The sequence below is a fragment of the Amia ocellicauda genome, chromosome 13 (assembly GCF_036373705.1).
Source record: "Amia ocellicauda isolate fAmiCal2 chromosome 13, fAmiCal2.hap1, whole genome shotgun sequence".
Classification (NCBI taxonomy): Eukaryota; Metazoa; Chordata; class Actinopteri; order Amiiformes; family Amiidae; genus Amia; species Amia ocellicauda.
In genome coordinates this window covers 7410306-7432432 of record NC_089862.1, presented here as the reverse complement: position 1 = coordinate 7432432, position 22127 = coordinate 7410306, and the positions used below count along the sequence as shown (strand labels likewise).

At 42.7% G+C, this 22127-nt stretch overlaps 1 protein-coding gene and 1 long non-coding RNA gene across 2 annotated transcripts; one reads left to right on the top strand and one right to left on the bottom strand.

Moving 5' to 3' along the window:
• The first annotated feature begins 5551 nt into the window (after nucleotides 1-5551).
• On the top strand, nucleotides 5552-9214 carry LOC136766978 (E3 ubiquitin-protein ligase TRIM47-like). The gene is made up of 4 exons (XM_066720953.1): nucleotides 5552-6142; nucleotides 6472-6546; nucleotides 6689-6885; nucleotides 9202-9214. Exons 1-4 carry the CDS (start codon nucleotides 5552-5554, stop codon nucleotides 9212-9214), a joined length of 876 nt encoding a protein of 291 aa, XP_066577050.1.
• A 7927-nt stretch (nucleotides 9215-17141) lies between these two features.
• LOC136766386 (uncharacterized) lies at nucleotides 17142-17638 on the bottom strand. The gene is made up of 2 exons (XR_010821727.1): nucleotides 17354-17638; nucleotides 17142-17195 (listed from the first exon to the last, which is right to left on the bottom strand). It is a non-coding gene; the product is annotated as an uncharacterized LOC136766386 (long non-coding RNA).
• Nucleotides 17639-22127: the final 4489 nt, after the last annotated feature.

Genomic DNA, 22127 nt, shown 5'->3' with positions numbered 1-22127 from the left:
GGTAGCCCTGGTAACCCTATCTTTATGAGCTCTGATTGGCTCCTAGCCAAATTCAAAATGACCCCCACTTCTAAATTACTTTAGCATAAGGCACCCAAGTCATGGTGGTGGCAAAATGCTATTGGTTGGAAGGAAACCTTATAAAAGGGAAAACAAAGAGAATTTGAGTTCTCTTAACTTCTTCATCCTGCAACGAGACACAAGACAGAGCTGGAGAGGAGAGACAGAGAGAGACACACCGCTTCCTGCCTGACCAGACTGGCCTATAAGCTGTACTGTGAGGAGAAAGAAGAAAATGGGTATTATCTGTTTCTTACTGTAATCCAGCAGAAGCTTAATATTACTTATTTTCAGTAATATAATTGAATGATATTAGTTTCCTATTTTTGTCAAAATAAATGATTATTGCACATCTGTGACTTGACCGCATCTTCCCTCTAAAAAGAATCTTAAAAGAGAAACCAATTGACCTATGAGTTTTCAATTCAACTATTTATTTAGATTGACTGAAAAACCAAGCATTCCAAATTCTCTTACAAAGGACACAATTCCAGCCTGGGACTTGGAATTAGTGCTGAAAGGACTGAGCGGTGCTGTGGATAAAGCCTGTCTGATCTTTTTGGGAAGCAACAACAGTCACTCTCAGGACGATGGTCGTGTCGGCATTCCACACAAACCAGCCTGTTGTCCTGGAGTTTTTCCTTCCCCCTCCACACGAATCGGATGAGGACCGCAGACTACATACACCCTGCCCTGTCCGGGGTTTAAGGTGCTATATGCAGAGGACTGCGCAGAGCCGCAAATCCGACCAGCTGTTTGTCTGCTACGGTTCCACCACCAGAGGGCGGGCGGTTTCAAAACAGCGACTGGTGCACTGGGTGGCAGACACGATCCGGCTCACCTATGAGACTGCTAATGTTCCCATGCCTGAACACATTTCAGTGCACTCAACGAAGGGACAAGCCAAGTTGTGGGCTCATCTTCATGGTGCCACACTTTAAGAACTGTGCAATGCTGCGACCTGGTCTGGTCTACAGACCTTCACAAGGTTCAACCGCCTCAACGTGGCGGACCGGCTACACCCAGGCTTGAGCAACCAGGTGCCAACTGCTAGCCCTCTGCTATCCTTGTCATTGTGGTTTTAGGCTTATTCAGGTGTCAGGACTCACGACAGCTCTGGTATAGTCTTCCCATTCGGTAGTGGCTGTCTTTCGATTTGAAAGGGAATGATAGGTTATTATCATAACCCCGGTTCCCTGAAAAAGAAAGACAGCCATTACCCTTCAGGGGTCGCTCGACCAGATGACCTTCCTGATGGCAGAAATGGCAGGGAGCTGCAGTCAGGAGGAGACTTTTCAGAGACGCCGGGGGCGGGTCTTCCTCCTGACAGCAGGGCCCCTATTGGGCAGCTTTGGTACAAACTTTCAATGATTGGCAGGTCAGAAGGCTCTTCCAATTCAGTCTTGAGATGAGGTTTCTGAATGTTTGTGGCTGTCTTTCTTTTTCATGTAACCGGGTTTATGATAATAACCTATCATTACTTCCATTCTCAGTCTTATTCTGGACTATGCACATATTACAAATACAATGCATACAAAACATAGACATTTACCTTACATAACCTTCATACAATACATATACATAAACACACAAAGCACATACACATTGATATTTAAAGATAATTCAGATATCAGATTTGTGTCACAGTTCCCTAGCCCTGACCCTCTTTCCCCACTAGAGGCCACCAATGTTCCTTCGCCTTTTCCTGCTCCCTTCACTGCTTTCCTTTTTTCTCTCTGTCAATTAACATTCCTACACACCCTTGTGCACTTCTGTTCCTGTCCTTTGTTCTCATTGGTCCTGCTCTTGTCTTCCTAGTTTCTACTCTCCTTTATAAACCCCTCACTGCCCTCACTCTTGGTGAAGTGTTGTCAGCTCTGCCTGCATCACCAAGCCTGGTTCCTTGTTCTCCCTAGTGCCTGCTGTCTCTCTCTATCTTTGTCCTGTATCCCTGTCTCCCTCTCTCGCTCCCTGTCCTCCCTCTTTTGCTCTCAGTCCTGTCTTTGTCTCTATCTCTCTTTCTGTCCTGTATCTCTGTCTCTCTTGACCACCTGGATTTCGACCTTAGCCAGTGACCTTGACCACACCTTTGGATTCTCCTTGGTTTCTGTCAGCTCATTGTACTAGCTCTGCACTTGGGTCCTATCTCCTAAAGCTTTACGGTCCTCCCACGAGGCAACCGTGACACAAACAGCCCTTATCATTTATTTATTTGTTATTTATTTATTTATGAAGCTTCTTATTATTTAAAATAAGATGCAAAATAATCTCTCAATTATTTAACTACTTTTATGTTTTCTTGATCCATAGTGATCAATTTCTTCTCTAAATTCCTATTATTCAAACAAGAAATCATGGAAACTTTGTCAGTTTTTATCTTGTTTTTACCTGGGAGTCCAGTCAGGATCCCACTCTGTCTTTACCATTTTAAGTTTAACATTTTTAAACTTCTTTTGTAGGAATTCACAGACAGACACATTTTGTAATGCCATTATGCCAATCCTATCTTTTGCCAGCAATGGGGATTTACACAGTACCTCAGGTTCTGTCTGGCTATTGACCACCACTAACACTGGCCTTAGCGTACAAGGATTTCCTTGTGTAACATGGGGCTCAGTAGGCCTTGCCATGCCATTTGGTTCCCTTGGCATCAATCCCCACAGATCTGTCTCAACATGGAGTTCTCCCCTACTGAGAACCTCCGCTGCGCAGTCAATAACACACAACACACATAACAAACAAACTGTACAGTCACACATTTACCCTTTATCCCCTGTGCCTCTTGTACCATACAGGTTCAATTTTAAATTACACTCTGAGAGCCTCAAAAAATCCTGAGACCAAATCTAAGTATGCAGGGTGGTAGAATAAAAATACTCACCCTTTTTGGTCCTGGGAGTGGAGGCAAGTTCAGAACCTGTTCATGACACCAATTGAAGAACCCAGTCTTGATGCACAGATGATAACACAGATGTATTTATTTTACATTGCAGGCCTGAGAGGCTCAGCAGGGTCTCTCTGAACAGCAGAGGTTAACAGCTTTTTATACAATGCATGACATGTGGGTCTGTGGGCAGGGACAGTCACAGGTTTCCCAAAGTTGTCTTGAGATCAGGTTTCTGAATGTTTGTGGCTGACTTCCTGAGGAAAGGGGTCATCATGGAAGCAGGCATTTTCCTGTTATGGCATACAAACTGCCCAATCTCACAATTTTCTTTAACAATGGACAATGAGGTAATCAATCACTATAATGTAACATCTTCAGCCTTGAGAGAAGAACAGGAAATGCACAAGCAAACACTAAGCAAACTGGTATCTGTGGGCTATTGATCTGTTTGGGTGTTCCTCTTATCATAATAAACAGAAGTCAAAGTGGAGAGGAGAATGTCTAGAGCAGAGATGTCAGAGATACGGCCCGCCAGCAGGTTTCATCCAGCCCGAGATGTTTTGGGTAAAAAAACAAACAAACAAACAAACAAAAAAAACGTTTGCATACAGTTATTATCAACTATGTGTAATAAGCAAAGTAAGAGGTTTCTATGAAATGATACATTAATTAACACCAGAAGTGCCGACATTTCGAACTACCTACAAGCGCCAAAGCCGGTCATTGTAACCGATAGCTCTTTAACAGCTGTGATATGACAATCAAAGGCAAACCATTGTATAAAACTCAGAAGTTATATTAATGAACATCAAGTACAACATTTACATAGCACAAATGTAGTATTTAAATTGAAATATAATCATAAAACATTCATATTATTGCTATAAATAACAAATCACTTTTTCTAAAAGCACACACTGCAGTCAAAACATGAATAACTACATAGCCTACAACAAGCAAAAAGCTAAAAAATGGCATACAATAAGAGAATGAAACAGGTGTAAACATAAATATTGGAATAATGCTCAATAGCAATATTTATAGTTCAAAAATAACTTGCATTTTTCAAAACATAAATGTACACTAAAGTAAACATTTTCAACATTGTGTAAACTTTGTTTTCAACATACACTGCTTTCATTCACTGTAGATTTGTATTTCAATAAACTATTTACTATTTATATTTAGGCTGCATACCTGACAGCTCGGGACAGTCCACACAGGACATGTTCCTACACTTTCCCTGCATGAGCTCATACTCACACTGCATTTTGACAGCCCTCTCCGGTGAACACTTTTACTCCATGAATATATAACATTGCAAAAAATGCTTTTCCACTGATAATGTCCATGAATCATTATTTTGTGTGCGATGTGCCTGCACTATTGCACTCTGTACTATCTGCAGTATCAATCGCGTATTGATCAGTAGAGTAAAAGCACTCAGTGCCATTTGGACCTGGCGTTTCACTCGCAGTGTGTTCACACCACTGGCGCAAACCCACGAATGATCTATCATTCCCAGTATTACTGATGCCCCTGAATCAGTCATGTTCATTTACACGGCATTTCCAAAACGAGCTCTCTTCAATCTCCGTTTCCAATCCATGTTTATTTGCAGGTAATCGCTGTATCCACTCAATCTGAGCTCAAACCAGCAAATGAAAATGTCATAGCCTCCCTATAGCACACTGGATTCTAAATCTACTGATCACAGGGCAGCTGCGTTAACCACGGTTTCTGAACCAGCTATTCTGGACAAATGTATGGTTAATGAATTATTCAGATATTCAAACACAATATGTAATTATTGTTGTTCATAGTTGTATGAAATGCTTTCTGTGGCACTTATAATAGGCAATTTTGTTACACTTCTCTCTTCTACTTTTTGTGATTTTACATTTTGCTGTTTTCATGTGCAAACATGCAATTTCTGATTGATTGGTACAGCTATCCTGGACAGACATTTGGCGTTTTATAACTATAACCTGCATTCTTTCAAATGTATAATTAATGAATAACACAGATATTCAAAAACAATATGTAATTATTAACACTTAATATTAATAGAAAACATGCTTTCTATGGCACTTATGATCGGCTATTTGTTGCACTTCTTGTCAATGTTGCATAGGAAAATGTTTTCTGTTCAACATGTATTTGTTGCAGTTTTCTCTTTTGCTTTATGTAATAATACATTGTGTGTTATTTTCATGTGCCAACAATGCATTGGTTGGTATCTGCAGGCTTTCTTGAATGATTCCAAATAATAAATCCACAAGCAGCCTAAATATCCATGAATAGTGTCAAATTGATTTTAGCAAAACATTATCCGGCCCACATGAGGTCTCATTTGAACAAATCCGGCCCACTACCTCAGTGTACCGAGACCAAGACAGTAAAAATCCATTGTCGAGTCCTACAGCACCATTTCCTTCCCTCCCTGCCTGTGTTTTCACTCCCTCTGTCTGCCTCTCACCAGAATCCACACCTTCTGCAGCTCTGTGCAGATCCAGGAAGTCACTCCCACACACAGTTCAGTTTTGTTTCTGCTGAAACAGCCTGATTGAAACTATCTCTCTGCCTCTCAGTCCCTGTGGTGAAATGGCACAAACTGATGTTTTGCTGGACCAGGACCAGTTCAGCTGTCCGATCTGTCTGGACTTATTGAAGGATCTGGTGACTATTCCCTGCGGACCCAGTTATTGTCTGGGCTGTATTAAGAACTGCTGGGACCAGGATGATCACACAGCAATCTACAGCTGCCCACAATGCAGACAGACCTTCACTCCCCGGCCTGTTCTGGGCAGAAATATCATGTTGGCTGAGGTGGTGGAGAAACTGAAGAAGTCACAGCTTAATGCCCCTCTTCCTGCTCAGTGTCCTGCTGGACCTGGAGATTTGCCATGTGATTTCTGCACTGAGGGGAAGTTGAGAGCTGTGAAACACTGCCTGGTGTGTCTGGCCTCTTACTGTCAGACTCACCTCCAGCCTCACTATGAATTTGCTCCATTGAAGAGACACAAGCTGGTCAATGCCACTGGGCATCTCGATGATGTTCTCTGTTCTAATAATCAGAAATTGCTGGAAATCTATTGCAGGACTGATCAGAAGTGTATCTGTTATCTATGCATGGTGGATGATCACAAAGGCCACAATACAGTCTCAGCAACAGCAGAAAGGACTGAGAAACAGGTGAGGACTGCAACTCTGTACTGGGAGCTCTGTGTGTGTGCAGATTCTATCACACTATGTTAGAAATGCATCATTCACAATCTGTTGTGAAACAGAGGGAACACTTCAGGTACAGGACACAGAGCAGTGCAGAGTGCAGGAATACACCATAAACTGTATTGCATGAGCTGAGAGATACAAAGGGTTAAGTGAGTGCTGTGTCAACCTGCCTCAGAGATCTCCAGTGCATTTTCATCAATACTGGGACCAGCTTCAATCCATTGAATCCATAAATAACACATCAATATCTTAATATGACTTCTCCGCAGAAGCAGCTGGACACGATGCAGACACACACCCAGCAGAGATGCCAGCAGAGAGCAAAGGAGCTGAAGACACTGAGACAGCCAGTGGAGGCACTCAAGGTGGGTACTGACCAGAGGAGGAGCTGACATTAATACACACCAACACATCACACATACCAATAGACTGGAGCATATAAGATGAGGTACAGTCCAATGTCAGTGCTGTTCCTCTGTAATAACCCCTGTGCGTCTCCTCACTCAGAGCTCTGCACAGACAGCAGTGGAGGACAGTGAGAGGATCTTCACTGAGCTGATCAATTCCATTGAGAGAAGGTGCTGTGAGGTCACACAGATGATCAGAGCTCAGGAGACGGCTGCAGTGAGTCATGCTGAGGGACTCCTAGAAAGACTGGAGCAGGAGATTGCTGAGATGTGGAGAAGAGACACTGATCTGAACCAGTCTCTGTCTTTCTCTCTCTCTGCTGTAGAATTGGGAGTCTTTCTGTGCCGCTCCTGGAGCTGCAGACTCACTCAACATTACTGTCAGATCACACTTCTCTCTCGAGGCTGTGGGGAAAGTTGTCTCTGACCTGAAAGAGTGACTGGAGGACACTCCACTGGAGGACTAGTGCAAGGAGGCACTAGTAACAATCTCAGAGACAGGTTGGTGGAGAATCAGCTGGCCTCACTGCCATTGTCCAGCTCTGGAGGGACCTGAACCTTCGCTGACAGAGAAGCTCGAGGTTTATTAGAGCAGCTCTTGTGTGAACAATTTCTGATGCCAACTGGAGCTGTAGCTCTGACACTCACTCTCTCATTGGGGATGGGACAGGGTGCCGTTTTGTGTCCTGGATTCCTCCACAAGGTTCAAATATTTCGGTCTCTCTGTCTCCATAGTGAAGAAAGTCTTCAATATACAGGCTCCTGACTTCTGGACCAAAACAGATTTCTTAAATTGCGAGTCTGTTTAAAACTGAAACTTTCCACTGAAATAAGCCTGACTCCTTGTAGAGATGAGCGGACACCACAGAAGAGACACACACTCACACTGACACACGCACACTACAATACACACACTGACACATTATTAATCCTGTGGACACACACTAACACATCCAAACAAATTCAGTACATTACCCCCATATTAGTCAAAATCACTTACACTTGCAATTACATTTGCTAGTACATAGACACACACTGTTGGAAAGGTTCTTGGGATTCTGAGGGGATTATAAATGGAACAGAAAAACAGGTTTGTGAAGTGCAGGGTGAATGGGAGCAGAGGGTGAGAGAACAAGTGCACAAGGGTTTCCGGAATGTTAATAGACTGATTGAATGATGAGAGCAGGGAGAAGGCAGGGAAATGGCGGCCTCTAGCGGGGATAGAGGGTGAGTGCTAGGGAACCATGACAAATATATATTTGCTCCACTGCCCTAAAACCAGAAAAGATTTTTATCCTCAGTCTAACAGGTGTAATTATCTGCAGGTTACCTCCATGAACTCGAGGCAGCGGGTTCACCCTCTTGTAAATGCATGATTAGCTGAGTACAATAATTATGTAATTAATTAAATATCAATAAAACTCATGTGCCTCAAGAAATCAGTGAAAAAACAAACACAAATAAAACATAACTTTTAATATATATAAAAATATAGTGAATAAGTGAAAAAGGCCAAACAAAAAAACATAAATTAGAACAAAATACCTAAATAGACTAGCACACATTTTTCTTAATGTCCCACAGGTGACACTGTTTCTCATAAAACTGATCTAACTGCCTATAGTATCTATTATTTTAGTAATTTAGCATTGTCAGTGTACCTTTCTTTTATAATAAAGAGTTGTTTGTATATTTTGAACTTGTCTTTGTTTCTGATCTATTCTAATGATTTGAGCTCTACTGGTCAAACATCTTATAAGAGTTATGCAATTGGGGAAAACCCACTCTTACTATATAACAGCACTACACAGTGTTCATTCACAGTAATAATGGATACGTAAACTAAAGTGTTACCACATTTGCCCTGCTTTCAGTTCTGGTTTGCAAGTAATACATTTCATCTGATCACTTGTTGCATACTCACATTGGTGATCGGATGATACGCACATTTGTTTATGATCTTTTTGTTGTTGTAGCAAATGTAATTAATTTAACTGGAGACTGGTCTTCGGATCATACCATAATAATACGTGTGCAGTTTTAGTACCAATAGATTAGTGGCTTCCAATTCTTAACATTAGTCTAAAATGTATAAAATAGAATTTAGGTTTTCTCACAATTGAAAGTTCAAAATGAAAAACTGTTCCTTGTTTTGTACTTTACTTTGACTATCCAGCGATGTGGTTGAAGCTGAAAATTTGGGAACATTCAAAATAAGACTGGATAGGATCCTTGGATCACTTAGTTATTAATGGACACCAAACAAGCACGATGGGTCGAATGGCTTCCTCTCATTTGTAAACTTTCTATTTGGTCTTATGACTAAGTCAACTATTAGAGTGCCAGAGGTCAATGTCAGGGACATACTCATACTCCATTAAAGTAATTAAAATTGATCCAGAACTATAAAAGCAGTACTCAATAACATTGCATCGTATAGCTGATATGTTAGTGATGTAAAATAACTGAGATAAGTGGCCTCATAACCCGAATTATTTGAGTATGAATTTACTTCTAAAGTGTTCCTAATCCTTCACCATCCTACTTGATTGTGTAAACAATGTCAAAAACCACATGAGACAGCCAGTCCCCCTCTCCCCCTGCGGCCCACAGACGACTCTCCTGAGGCTGAGAATAGCTGCAGTCACTACAGATCTGGGTTTGATTCAGATGATAAATGCAACCAAATATGAGTTAATTTAGGTTTTTTTAATGGAATTCATACTTTCAAAACCCGAATAGAAGAATAAATCAAGAACATCATATTTGCTCAACAAGAACAATTTATGAAGAACATACAGTTGCTGATTGTGCTGCCAGGCCAGAAGATTCAACTCACCACAGGAACAACAAGAAATTATTTGTTTTTCTTGAATTGTATTATATAAAAAATGGACATTTACAACACTCACATTCATTTGTAATGAAAGATACACATTGAACAGTGTATTCATTGTAGCTCCCTCCAGTAGTCAACACGAAGCACGAGGTCTTGGTTAAAAAACGGGGTTTTATTTCAACAACATATCATGTCAACCCGTGAGAACTGGGTTGAAAGAGAGAAAAAAAAATAAAAGGAAATTATAAATACAATGCATGTATGTATGTCTTGAATACAGTTTGTGCCGTTATAGTTACACACTAGTTAACACAAGCTATGCACATGAAATATATCACAGACAACTGGATACAAAAGAAACATACCTCGTAGGCTGCTTCCTACTTAGGAGGGGCTAAATCTCAAAAGCCTTCTTCCTTGTCTTCTTTACTCGGATAATATACATTTAGATATCTTTATATTCTTAATATTTACTTAGCTCGGAGAGCTCTTGCGATGCTATGTTTTAGCTCTACACTTCAGATGTTGTGCCCCCTTTAATTACGTGCGGAACACAAGGATGGCGCTAATTAGTTCCGCCTCTACGATATCCTATTAATTTTAGGTAGGAACCAAAAAAATAGTCACAAACTTAACTAAAGCTGAGAGGCAGTTACACTCCCACCAAATCACAAGTGATTTCTCAGAACAGCTTGGAGACACACATACTGCATATAAACTGCACATAATATTAATTTCAAAGTACTAACTATTTACTTATTATCTTAACTTAAGAACTAGTTGAAAGAGTGACTAGAGGATGCTGGAGTCTTCAGTCTGCTTCCAACAATGTAACTGTCTTATGGATGGGCCTCTCCAAATGAACAGGTTTAGAGATGCGCTTTCCTCTTCCATCCAGAGTTGAATCGCCGATAAGCAACTTGAGCCTTCTCACTCTTCCGTCCTTTCCTGGGTACACTTCAATAACCTTTGCTAACTTCCACTGGTTTCGTGGTGTAGCATCATCTTGCAAAATGACAATATCATTGACCTTAGCGTTTCTGCGGTCTTTGGTCCACTTCTGTCTCTGTTGGAGATTGAGGAGGTATTCCTTTTTCCACCGTGTCCAAAAGTTGTTGGCTAAGAGTTGAACTCTGCGCCATCTTTTACGGAGGTACAGATCTTCCCTGACGAACTTTCCAGGAGGTGGAGAGATGATCGTGGATTTCATGGTCAGGATGTGATTTGGTGTCAAGGGCTCTGGACAGGATGGATCGTTCAGATGATCAGTGGTCAGAGGTCTGCTATTTACAACCGCCATAACTTCATATAGGAACGTTCGTAGTGAGGAGCAGTCAAGTTGTCTGGCTGACTGTTCTAGAATGGACGTCAAGACACTTCTGATAGTGCGAATTTGTCTTTCCCAGACGCCACCCATATGACTTGAAGCTGGGGTGTTCATGATGAACTCACATCTCAGTTCTTTGAGTTCCTCTTGATCCATCTCCTTTAATGCTTGAATGAACTCACGCCTGGCACCAACAAAGTTTGTCCCTTGATCACACCTTATTTGCCGTACTGTTCCACGAATAGCGATGCATGAACGCAGAGCGTTAATGAAGGCATCTGTGGTCAAGTCGTCGAGCATTTCAATATGCACTGCTCTGGAACACATGCAGGTAAGTAAGAGTCCATAACGCTTTAACTCTTTTCTTCCTTCCTTGATGTGGAATGGCCCGAAGCAGTCCATCCCGCAGTAAGTAAATGGAGGGGTTGTTTCCATTCGATCTTCCGGGAGATTTGCCATCCTTTGTTGTTCTGTGCATCTTCTGAACTTCCTGCACGTTGTGCATTTGTAAATATGGGATGACACTGCCCTGCTGCATCCCAGGATCCATATACCATTGGATCGGATCTCATTTATGGTCATTCCCCGTCCCTGATGGTGCACTCTCTCGTGATAGTGCTTGACGAGTAATGCCGACACGTGACTGTCTCTAGGGAGAACAGCTGGATGCTTCACATGTGGATGAAGAGCAGCATGAGTTAAGCGGCCTCCGACTCTGAGGATACCTTGGTCATCCAGGAATGGACCCAACTTGTGTAACTTGTTGGCCTTGTCTTTGATTTGTGAGTTCTTATGACACTGGATGCCCTGTATTTCTTGAGAGAGGGTTGCTTGTTGGACCATCTTGATTATGCTGAGCTCTGCATCTCTCCTTTCCTCTAAACTGGTGCTTTCCCAGGACCTTGGCCTGAGGCCTTTCGCTTCCCTTGCACGCCGCTTTAGTCTGGCTATAGCTTTCACCATTCTTGACCAGTCAGAGAACTTTCGTAGACAATCTAACAGTGACCTTATTTCCTTTGCCAGGGTGTCATGAGCCTGGGCCTTCTTGATCTCTGGATCACTACTTGCAATCTCTCCCACCTTGACTACTTCGCTGGTCAGCTCTTTCTGCCAAAGAAAGCTTGGACCCGTGAACCAGTTGGAAGCTACAAGTTGTTTTGCTGCAAGACCTCTTGAGGCATGATCTCCTGGATTCTCTTCGGAAGCCACATACCTCCATTGCGCAGACTCCGTACTTTGCTTGATGCGTTCCACACGGTTTGCCACGAACACATGAAATCTCCTGGCCTCGTTACTGATGTATCCGAGGACAACCTTTGAATCGGTCCAGAAGAATTCTTGTAGGCAATCTATCTCCAGTTCCCTTTTGAGCATGTCACTGGTGCGGACGGCTACGACTGCTGCTGACAGCTCAAGTCTTGGTATGGTGGTAACCTTAGCAGGGGCTACTCTTGACTTCCCCATTACCAAAGAGCAGTGGACTTCACCTGATGCACTGACTGCTCTGAGGTACGAACACTCGCCATAACCTGACACGCTGGCATCAGAGAAATGATGGAGCTCGTAGCTCTGAACCTTAAAGTTTAATGGAATGTAGCATCTCTGAATCTTTACACCAGCCAGGTTTTGCAGGTCTTGGAGCCAAAACTCCCACAGGGGTCGAAGATCATCAGGTAAGATGTCATCCCAACTGAGCTTGTTATGACACATCTGCTGCAGAATCTGTTTTCCCACCAGGATGAACGGTGCCACAAATCCGAGTGGATCGTATACTGAAGCGACAGTGGATAAAACTCCTCTTCGGGTAAGTGGATTTTCTTTCACAATCACTCTGAACTGGAACTCGTCAGAAGCCACGCACCACTGTATGCCAAGTGCTCTTTCCACGTGTAGCTCTCCCAGGGCCATGTCCAGGTCTTGGGCGGCTTTTGCACATTCTTCTTTGGGGATTGAGGCTAGGACTTTCTTGCTGTTGGAAATGAACTTGTGCAGCCTGAGTTTGCCTTTGTTGCAGAGCTCTCTTGCCTCCTTCACTAACTGAATAGCTTGGCTTTCAGACGCTAAGCTTGACAAGCCGTCATCAACGTAAAAGTTCTTCTGAATGAACTTGATGGTGGCTTCACTGAAGTGTCCGTGTCCTTCGGCTGCGAGGTGCTTGAGTCCATAGTTAGCGCAGCCAGGTGATGAAGCAGCGCCAAACAAGTGGACCTTCATCCGGTAGATGGATGGTTTGGCTTCAAGATTTCCATTCTCCCACCACAGGAATCTTAGGTAATCTTGGTCTTCTGCTTTAACGTGGAACTGGTGGAACATGCGTTCAATGTCACACATGATTGCCACTGGACCTTTCCGGAAACGACACAGAACTCCCACCAAGGTGTTTGTCAGCTCTGGACCGGTCAGGAGATGGTCGTTTAAGGATGTCTCTTGAAATCTCGCCGAACAATCGAAGACAACACGTATCTTCCCAGGCTTTTGGGGATGATACACCCCATGGTGTGGGATGTACCATGCTGGAGCTTTATTGAGGTCTTCTTCTGGGACCCTTTCTGCATCTCCACGTGTTATGATCTCATCCATGAAGGTCTTGTAGTCTTTGTAGTACTGTTTGTTTCTTTTCAGCTTCCGTTCTAGGCATCTGAGACGGTGGATGGCGCACACCATGTTATCTGGTAAGTTGGGTCTTTCATTCTTGAATGGCAGTGGCATCTCATAATGACCATTGTCCTTGAGCCTGATGCCTCTTTCCATCTTTGACAGGAATCGGAGATCCTCTTGAGAGATGTGACTGTCCTCCAAAGACCTTTCGACAAAGTCCGATTCCAGCACCTTGATGACATCTGCAGGTGAGACTACCTCTTTGACTTGAGTTCTACAGACATAGTGAACTTCGCTTGTGAGGTTTGAAGAGGACTGAAGACCAGGCATCACTTGCCTCACGATGACCTGGTGACTTATTCCAATTTCATCTCCATAGTCAAGACATGGGTTGCCATAGCCAACTACGCTCCAGCCCAGGTCTGTTCTCTGAGCAAAGGGCTGATTTTCTTTACCAGGCACCACTTGCCTTGGGACAAGAGCTTGAGGACAGTTGTAGCCGATTAGCAGGCCCACGTCGCAGCTTTGTTGAGGAGCAATCTCGTCTGCGATGTGTTCCAGATGAGGCCATGCCTTTGCAGTCTCTGGTGTGGGAATATGATCTCTGTTTGCAGGGATGAATTCTCTTGAGTAGGTCACTGGCAGAGGAATTATCTTGTCTGAGTAGAATCCTCTCACTTGTAGTCCAGTCAGTTTCCGACAGGACACAACTGTGTTTCTTGAAGCCATTGTGGAGAGCTTTAGCTGAACTGGTTCCTTCTTTGTGTGAAGAGTCTTTGCCGTTTCTTCCAGGATGAATGTCGTGTCGCTCTGTGTATCGAGGAGTGCATACACAAGAACTTCACGATCTGGCTCACTTGTGACTGACAACCACACTGGAATGACTGTGGATGTATGAGTGTCTTTAACATTCTGTAAAACTCTGTTGGATGTTGACTCACGTGATGATCTTGCTGCCCTATCTTGTGGCCGCTCTATTTTCCTTTCCCTTGACTTGCCACTGTTCCCTGCTCCACTAAGCCGTGTTGACATCCTTTCTTCTTTGGTGCGATTATCATGGAGGCAAGCTGGATGTCTTTTTTCACACATATCGCAGATCTCTCTGTTTTCACAGTCCTTCGAGCGATGGCCAAACTTCAGACAGCCGAAACACAATTTCTTCTCTTGAACAAACTTGACTCGCTCTGAAATAGTCTCATCCATAAATTTGCGACACTTGTGTAGACTGTGACCTGCCTTCTCACAGAAGACACAGCTTGTGGTAACAGCTTTCTCGTCTGAGTTGGTTGCCAATACCTTTGCTCCATGACCTCTTGTCTTTGAAACCTTGATCTTCTCATTTTCACTTGGTTTTAGAGCGTGGAGGGACGTTATTGGGTTACAGGCGATTTTGGCTTCACGTGTGAGAAACTTGACGAACTGGCTAAAGCTTGGGAACGTGTGACTTTGTTCTTCCACTTCTATCACCTTCCTATTCCATCTTGAGGTCAGCCAGTCTGGAAGTTTAGAGAGTATTTTCTGATTTTCGTTGCAGTCGTTGAGTACTTCAAGACCTCTGATCTGAGACATGGCCGCCTCACAGCTGCGAAGGAAGTCAGCGAGTTCTTGAAGTTCCACACTCCCCTTAGAGTTTATTTTGGGCCACGTATCAAGTTTATCTCTGAAGGCCTTGGCGATAAGGAATGGATTGCCGTATCTCTCTTCTAGGATGGTCCACGCTGCACAATAAGCTGACTCTGTGCCTAGCAAGAAGTAGCTTTCAATGGCCTTTTTGGCTGGTCCACCCACATACTTTCGCAGATAGTATATTTTCTCTTCAGCTGGTATGTTTTTCCTGTCAATAAGTGTCTGAAAGGAGACTTTCCAGTCATTAAATCTGAGTGGGTCGCCGTTGAACGTTGTTGGTTCAGGTACGGGAAGACGACTCGCACTGATGGACTCTGCGAATGCTCTAACAAGAGCTGCAGTATTGTCTTCTTGTTTTGGTTGTGTCAGAGAGTGAGGTGGGGAGCGATGCTGCAATAGGCTACTTTCATGCTTGACTTCCTCATTCTCCTTCGGAGGGACACATTGATGGAGCAGCCCAAATATTTCTTCATCTGAGCATTCACTTTGTTCATATACTTGCTGTCTCGCCTTAGCAGCCTCTAGCTTCTTGATTGTCTCCAATCTTTCTAGTTCTCTGCGCTTGGCTTCCAGCACCCTTTGTCTTTCTGCATTTTCAGCCTCTTGATTAGCTCGTAAATTGGCTGCTTCAGTTTCGAGTCTTTCAAGTTCTTTGATATGACGTTCTTGCTCTAGCAGTACTTTTAAAGTGGCTTCATTGGCAGCAACTTCAGCAGCAGCATCTCGTCTTGCAGAAGACTGGCTTGAACGGGATGTTATTCTTGAGTTAGTTTGAGAATGAGCAGACGACTTGGTGCGGTGAGAGTTGACGCTTACTTTGTCTGAGGCTGCAGCTTCAATTACAGACTCTATTGATTTCACTCTTTGTTCTTCACCCCCTCTTGTGTCTAGAAGAGCCTTTGCAGTCTGGATGATTGTTCTTGTTACTGCTTCGCAGGTGTCTGCTCTGCGACGTGTGTCTTGGTCGGGAATGTCAATGTGCCTTAAATCTTCATAAACAACGTTCAGATTATCTGAGGCATTGCTTATCTTAGTGATGTGGTCACGCAGCAGGTTGTTTGAGCATTGTCCACTCAGCGCTTGTTTGGCATCCTTAGCGATAGCTTTCCACTTCTCGTAGCTCACACTGAAACGGTGTGCAAATCTTCTTACTTGCTGATCGTGCAGTTCTTGGCCCTTTTCCGTAAACCTGCGGACCCTTTGGCTTCTATGTGGCTCTTGTGAGGAAGTGTGGTTATCTCCTGTGCCTTCAGCAGCTTGTGGTTGCATGTCTGCGCAGTGCTGCTGCGCGTCTTCACCTGCACCCTCTTTGTCACTCTCAAAGAAAAGCTCAAACTCTGACATTTTGCTTTAGTTTGGTTTAAATCTAAACTTGTTTTTTAGTTGAGTAAATTACCTTGTTCACAATAATCTAAGTTATGTTTAACTTAGCTTAAGCTCAATTGAGTAGTTGTTTTTAATCTCTGATATGTGAATAGTCAGCCTTTAATTACTTGCAGCTACTGACACTACTTTGGAGAAAAATTACTCTCTGCAGCTAAATTAACTTGCTTTTTCCAAAATAAAAAACTGTACTAACTGTACTCAAAGACTAGTAACACTCACTTTGTGATCTATGGAGCTATGGTCTTCTTGCCTGATAACTTGTTATAGTTATATATGGCCTTATTTAAATCTTAAATTACCACAAATGAAATTAAACAAACCAAAAATATTAACTCTTAGTTAAACTTGTACATATACCACATTAAGTAATAACCATTCACTTTTAAGTCTAAATATGACCAATTCTGCCTTACTCTCGGTACTAATAGTTCTTAATATTCACATCCTACTCATCAGTAGACACAATATCAACACAGTAGCAATATCAATCCACTTCAATTTGAGAAAAGGTAAGTAAACAAAACATTAACTAATGGGAAATGCAAAGAAATGTCTCATTCTCTTGCCCAGAACGCTTAATGTCTCTGAATTACAGCTTAATTTGCGTTATGAAACCTGATTCTTCCGTGGGCACTGCCTCTTCTCGCGCTGTCATGTGCGGATGTCTCGGCCCGACCACGACTCGCGCTCTCCGATGCCGTCTTCCTCGCCTCCTCATGCGGAGCAGACGAGCTCTCACTGTAGCTCCCTCCAGTAGTCAACACGAAGCACGAGGTCTTGGTTAAAAAACGGGGTTTTATTTCAACAACATATCATGTCAACCCGTGAGAACTGGGTTGAAAGAGAGAAAAAAAAATAAAAGGAAATTATAAATACAATGCATGTATGTATGTCTTGAATACAGTTTGTGCCGTTATAGTTACACACTAGTTAACACAAGCTATGCACATGAAATATATCACAGACAACTGGATACAAAAGAAACATACCTCGTAGGCTGCTTCCTACTTAGGAGGGGCTAAATCTCAAAAGCCTTCTTCCTTGTCTTCTTTACTCGGATAATATACATTTAGATATCTTTATATTCTTAATATTTACTTAGCTCGGAGAGCTCTTGCGATGCTATGTTTTAGCTCTACACTTCAGATGTTGTGCCCCCTTTAATTACGTGCGGAACACAAGGATGGCGCTAATTAGTTCCGCCTCTACGATATCCTATTAATTTTAGGTAGGAACCAAAAAAATAGTCACAAACTTAACTAAAGCTGAGAGGCAGTTACATTCATATTCCAGGTTCAGTGACTGGATACTTGCCACCATGTTATCAAACATTTAACAACAGTTTAACACAGGCATTATTTAAAAGGCATGACACTAGGACTTGCTGTCCAACTTATAAATGAAGGAGACTGAGGCTCAAATATGTCAGCTATGAAGCAATTGCGCCTGAAAACTGACATTTTGAAATACATATGAATACCAAAAAAAAACCAATGACTTCAAAACCTTTTATCGCTTCTTTGAGTTTTATATATTTCTATTATGTCCCCAAGCCTTCCTCAGTGTTACAAAGTATGAACAAAGTTACCAACTACATGAGGAAAACAGATCATCCCTCTTTGCCCCTGCTGTCCCAGTCTCTCTCCTGCAGGCCCTGCCCGGCGCAATAGGAGCAGCCTGTGTGTCCCTGCTGTCTGGCTACTCTTTAGTAAGACAGGGAAAAGATCATGGACTCCAGAAACAGTTTCCCCTACTGATCCAGAAGACTAGCAGATGAAGTAGAAAACATTTTTGAGACTCTGGAGAAGCCAGAGGATTGACTTTCACAGTTCCATTAAAACAATTATCCATGGTGAATACACAAACAATAATATCAAGTACTGCATACAACTCACATTATTAAAACACAGAGCTGTTCTTTGTCTAGGCATACAGTGCTAGGAGAGTTCATGCTAAACTGTTTACAGCACCGCACATTGGTATCACATGCCAATGGGGACAAAATTGCAGTCAAAGAAAAAATAAATATAATACAAAATGTGCAAAAAGACAGTGAATAATAACATAATTAAAAATGATCTGCCCTAGTCTCTTCCTGTGACAGGTTACAAATACAATAAGGCAGTGATAGATGCCCTGTCAATTGCCATGTGTCTCCATGGCTCAGTTCTCATCTAACTGTCTGAGACAGGATTTGTATACAGGAAGCTGCTTTGCATGCCTGTCCTGCCTCACTGCTACAAACCCTTTAAGACTCACAGTATTGATCAGACACTGTTCAGTTCTTTCAGAGTCAGTGAGACACAAAACAATGATGCCATTGGTTCTACTGCTGGGGACACTGGGGCTCTTTACTAGAGGTGAGAATTCAAAAGAATTACTATATTATATTTCAAAAACCACTTACATTCATAACAATATAACTTAATGGCTGGTATGTCATGATTTTAAATCTATGTATTCATTAGAAATATTTGTTTATTTCTATCAGTACTTATTTTCCAGAGTCCAGTGGGCAGATTGTTCTGACTCCCAGTCTCCCAAGCTCCTGGTTTATTATGCATCAAACCGTCAGTCTGGGATTCCTGATCATTTCACCGGCAGTGGATCTGGGACCGTCTTTAACCTGAACATCAGTCCAGTCCAAGCAGAAGATGCAGGAGATTACTACTGTGGACAGAGTGGTTATAGCGGAAGCACACCAATTCATCCCCAACAATTCATCCCCATGTCAATTTGCCCCCATCATTATACGTTCTCCACTTAAGCATTTGTAACCATGAGTGAATTCACTTATTACAGAGCTATAGAACACACATATGAGTGAGGACAAGGGAAAGACCAATCTGGACTCCAGACACAGTTTTCTGGAGACTAACTGATGGAGTAAATGACATTTGTTAGACTCCACACTAATAGGATCATTACAGCAATCATCCCTGTTATATAAACAGGGATTCATTATTGTTTCCCAGGTAGCATATACAGTTGAGGACTTGAAAAGCTGCTTGTCTAGCCCTGCTGTCCTATGAGGGTTCAAGCTAAACTGCTCAACTAGCTCTGTCAGAACACACAGCACAGAGCCTGTATTTATAACACTGTTTTAAATGCTGCTGTACCCAGGAAGACAATTTGCATTGAAGTGCCACTTTGCATGGGCAGCACATGCTTCAGTGCTCTGGGAGTGTTTATAGCCCTGTGAGTTTAACACTTCATGACTGAGAGCTGCCCTTCATGGCAACACAATCCACAACAACAATGACTTTCATCACCATCTTCATCTAGGCTCTCGCCATCTGCACTCAGGGTGAGGACTGGTAAAGTAAACAAAATATCTATATAAATATAGATATGATAATAGCAGGATTATAATAATGAGGCATAGGTAGACATCAAATTATTTAATATATATATATATATATATATATATATATATATATATATACACTCACCTAAAGGATTATTAGGAACACCTGTTCAATTTCTCATTAATGCAATTATCTAATCAACCAATCACATGGCAGTTGCTTCAATGCATTTAGGGGTGTGGTCCTGGTCAAGACAATCTCCTGAACTCCAAACTGAATGTCTGAATGGGATAGAAAGGTGATTTAAGCAATTTTGAGCGTGGCATGGTTGTTGGTGCCAGACGGGCCGGTCTGAGTATTTCACAATCTGCTCAGTTACTGGGATTTTCACGCACAACCATTTCTAGGGTTTACAAAGAATGGTGTGAAAAGGGAAAAACATCCAGTATGCGGCAGTCCTGTGGGCGAAAATGCCTTGTTGATGCTAGAGGTCAGAGGAGAATGGGCCGACAGATTCAAGCTGATAGAAGAGCAACTTTGACTGAAATAACCACTCGTTACAACTGAGGTATGCAGCAAAGCATTTGTGAAGCCACAACACGTACAACCTTGAGGCGGATGGGCTACAACAGCAGAAGACCCCACCGGGTACCACTCATCTCCACTACAAATAGGAAAAAGAGGCTACAATTTGCACAAGCTCGCCAAAATTGGACAGTTGAATACTGGAAAAATGTTGCCTGGTCTGATGAGTCTCGATTTCTGTTGAGACATTCAGATGGTAGAGTCAGAATTTGGCGTAAACAGAATGAGAACATGGATCTATCATGCCTTGTTACCACTGTGCAGGCTGGTGGTGGTGGTGTAATGGTGTGGGGGATGTTTTCTTGGCACACTTTAGGCCCCTTAGTGCCAATCGGGCATCGTTTAAATGCCATGGCCTACCTGAGCATTGTTTCTGACCATGTCCATCCCTTTATGACCACCATGTACCCATCCATTTCTAAAGAATGCTTTCAGCACCTTGTTGAATCAATGCCACGTAGAATTAAGGCAGTTCTGAAGGCGAAAGGGGGTCAAACACAGTATTAGTATGGTGTTCCTAATAATCCTTTAGGTGAGTGTATATGTTCTTCAGAAAACTGACACAAATTATGCAATATTTATTAATGCATTTACTTCTTTCAGAATCCAGTAGACAGGTTACTGTGACTCAGACTCCATCAGTGAAATCTGTTCACTGATGAGAGACAGTCATTGTGAACTGTAAAGTCAGCAGTGCAGTGTACTTTTATATTGGCAAACATTACCTACACTGGTACCAACAGAAGCCTGGAGGAGCTCCTAAACTCCTGATCTATGCTCCCTCCACAAGATTTTCTATGGGATTAAGGTCTGGAGACTGGCTAGGCCACTCCAGGACCTTAATGTGCTTCTTCTTGAGCCACTTCTTTGTTGCCTTGGCTGTGTGTTTTGGGTCACTGTCATGCTGGAATACCCATCCACGACCCATTTTCAATGCCCTGGCTGAGGGAAGGAGGTTTTCACCCAAGATTTGACGGTACATGGCCCCGTCCATCGTCCCTTTGATGCGGTGCAGTTGCCCTGTCCGCTTAGCAGAAAAACACCCCCAAAGCATAATGTTTCCACCTCCATGTTTGACGGTGGAGATGGTGTTCTTGTGGTCATTCCTCCTCCTCCAAACACGGCGAGTTGAGTTGATGCCAAAGTGCTCGATTTTGGTCTCATCTGACCACAACACTTTCACCCAGTTCTCCTCTGAATCATTCAGATGTTCATTGGCAAACTTCAGACGGGCCTGTACATGTGCTTTCTTGAGCAGGGGGACCTTGCAGGTGCTGCAGGATTTCAGTCCTTCATGGCGTAGTGTGTTACCAATTGTTTTCTTGGTGACCATGGTCCCAGCTGCCTTGAGATCATTAACAAGATCCTCCTGTGTAGTTCTGGGCTGATTCCTCACCGTTCTCATGATCATTGAAACTCCACGAGGTGAGATCTTGCATGGAGCCCCAGACCGAGGGAGACTGACAGTTATTTTGTGTTTCTTCCATTTGCGAATAATCGCACCAACCGTTGTCACCTTCTCACCAAGCTGCTTGGTGATGGTCTTTCCATTCCAGCCTTGTGTAGGTCTACAGTCTTGTCCCTGACATCCTTGGACAGCTCTTTGGTCTTGGCCATGGTGGAGAGTTTGGAATCTGATTCATTGATTGCTTCTGTGGACTCCCTTTAAGAGAGTGCTCCTAATCTCAGCTCATTAACTGTATAAAAGACACCTGGGAGCCAGAAATCTTGCTGATTGATAGGGGATCAAATACTTATTTCACTCATTAACATGAAAATCAATTTATAACTTTTTTGAAATGCATTTTTTTGGATTTTGTTGTTGTTATTCTGTCTCTCACTGTTAAAATACACCTACCATTAAAATTAT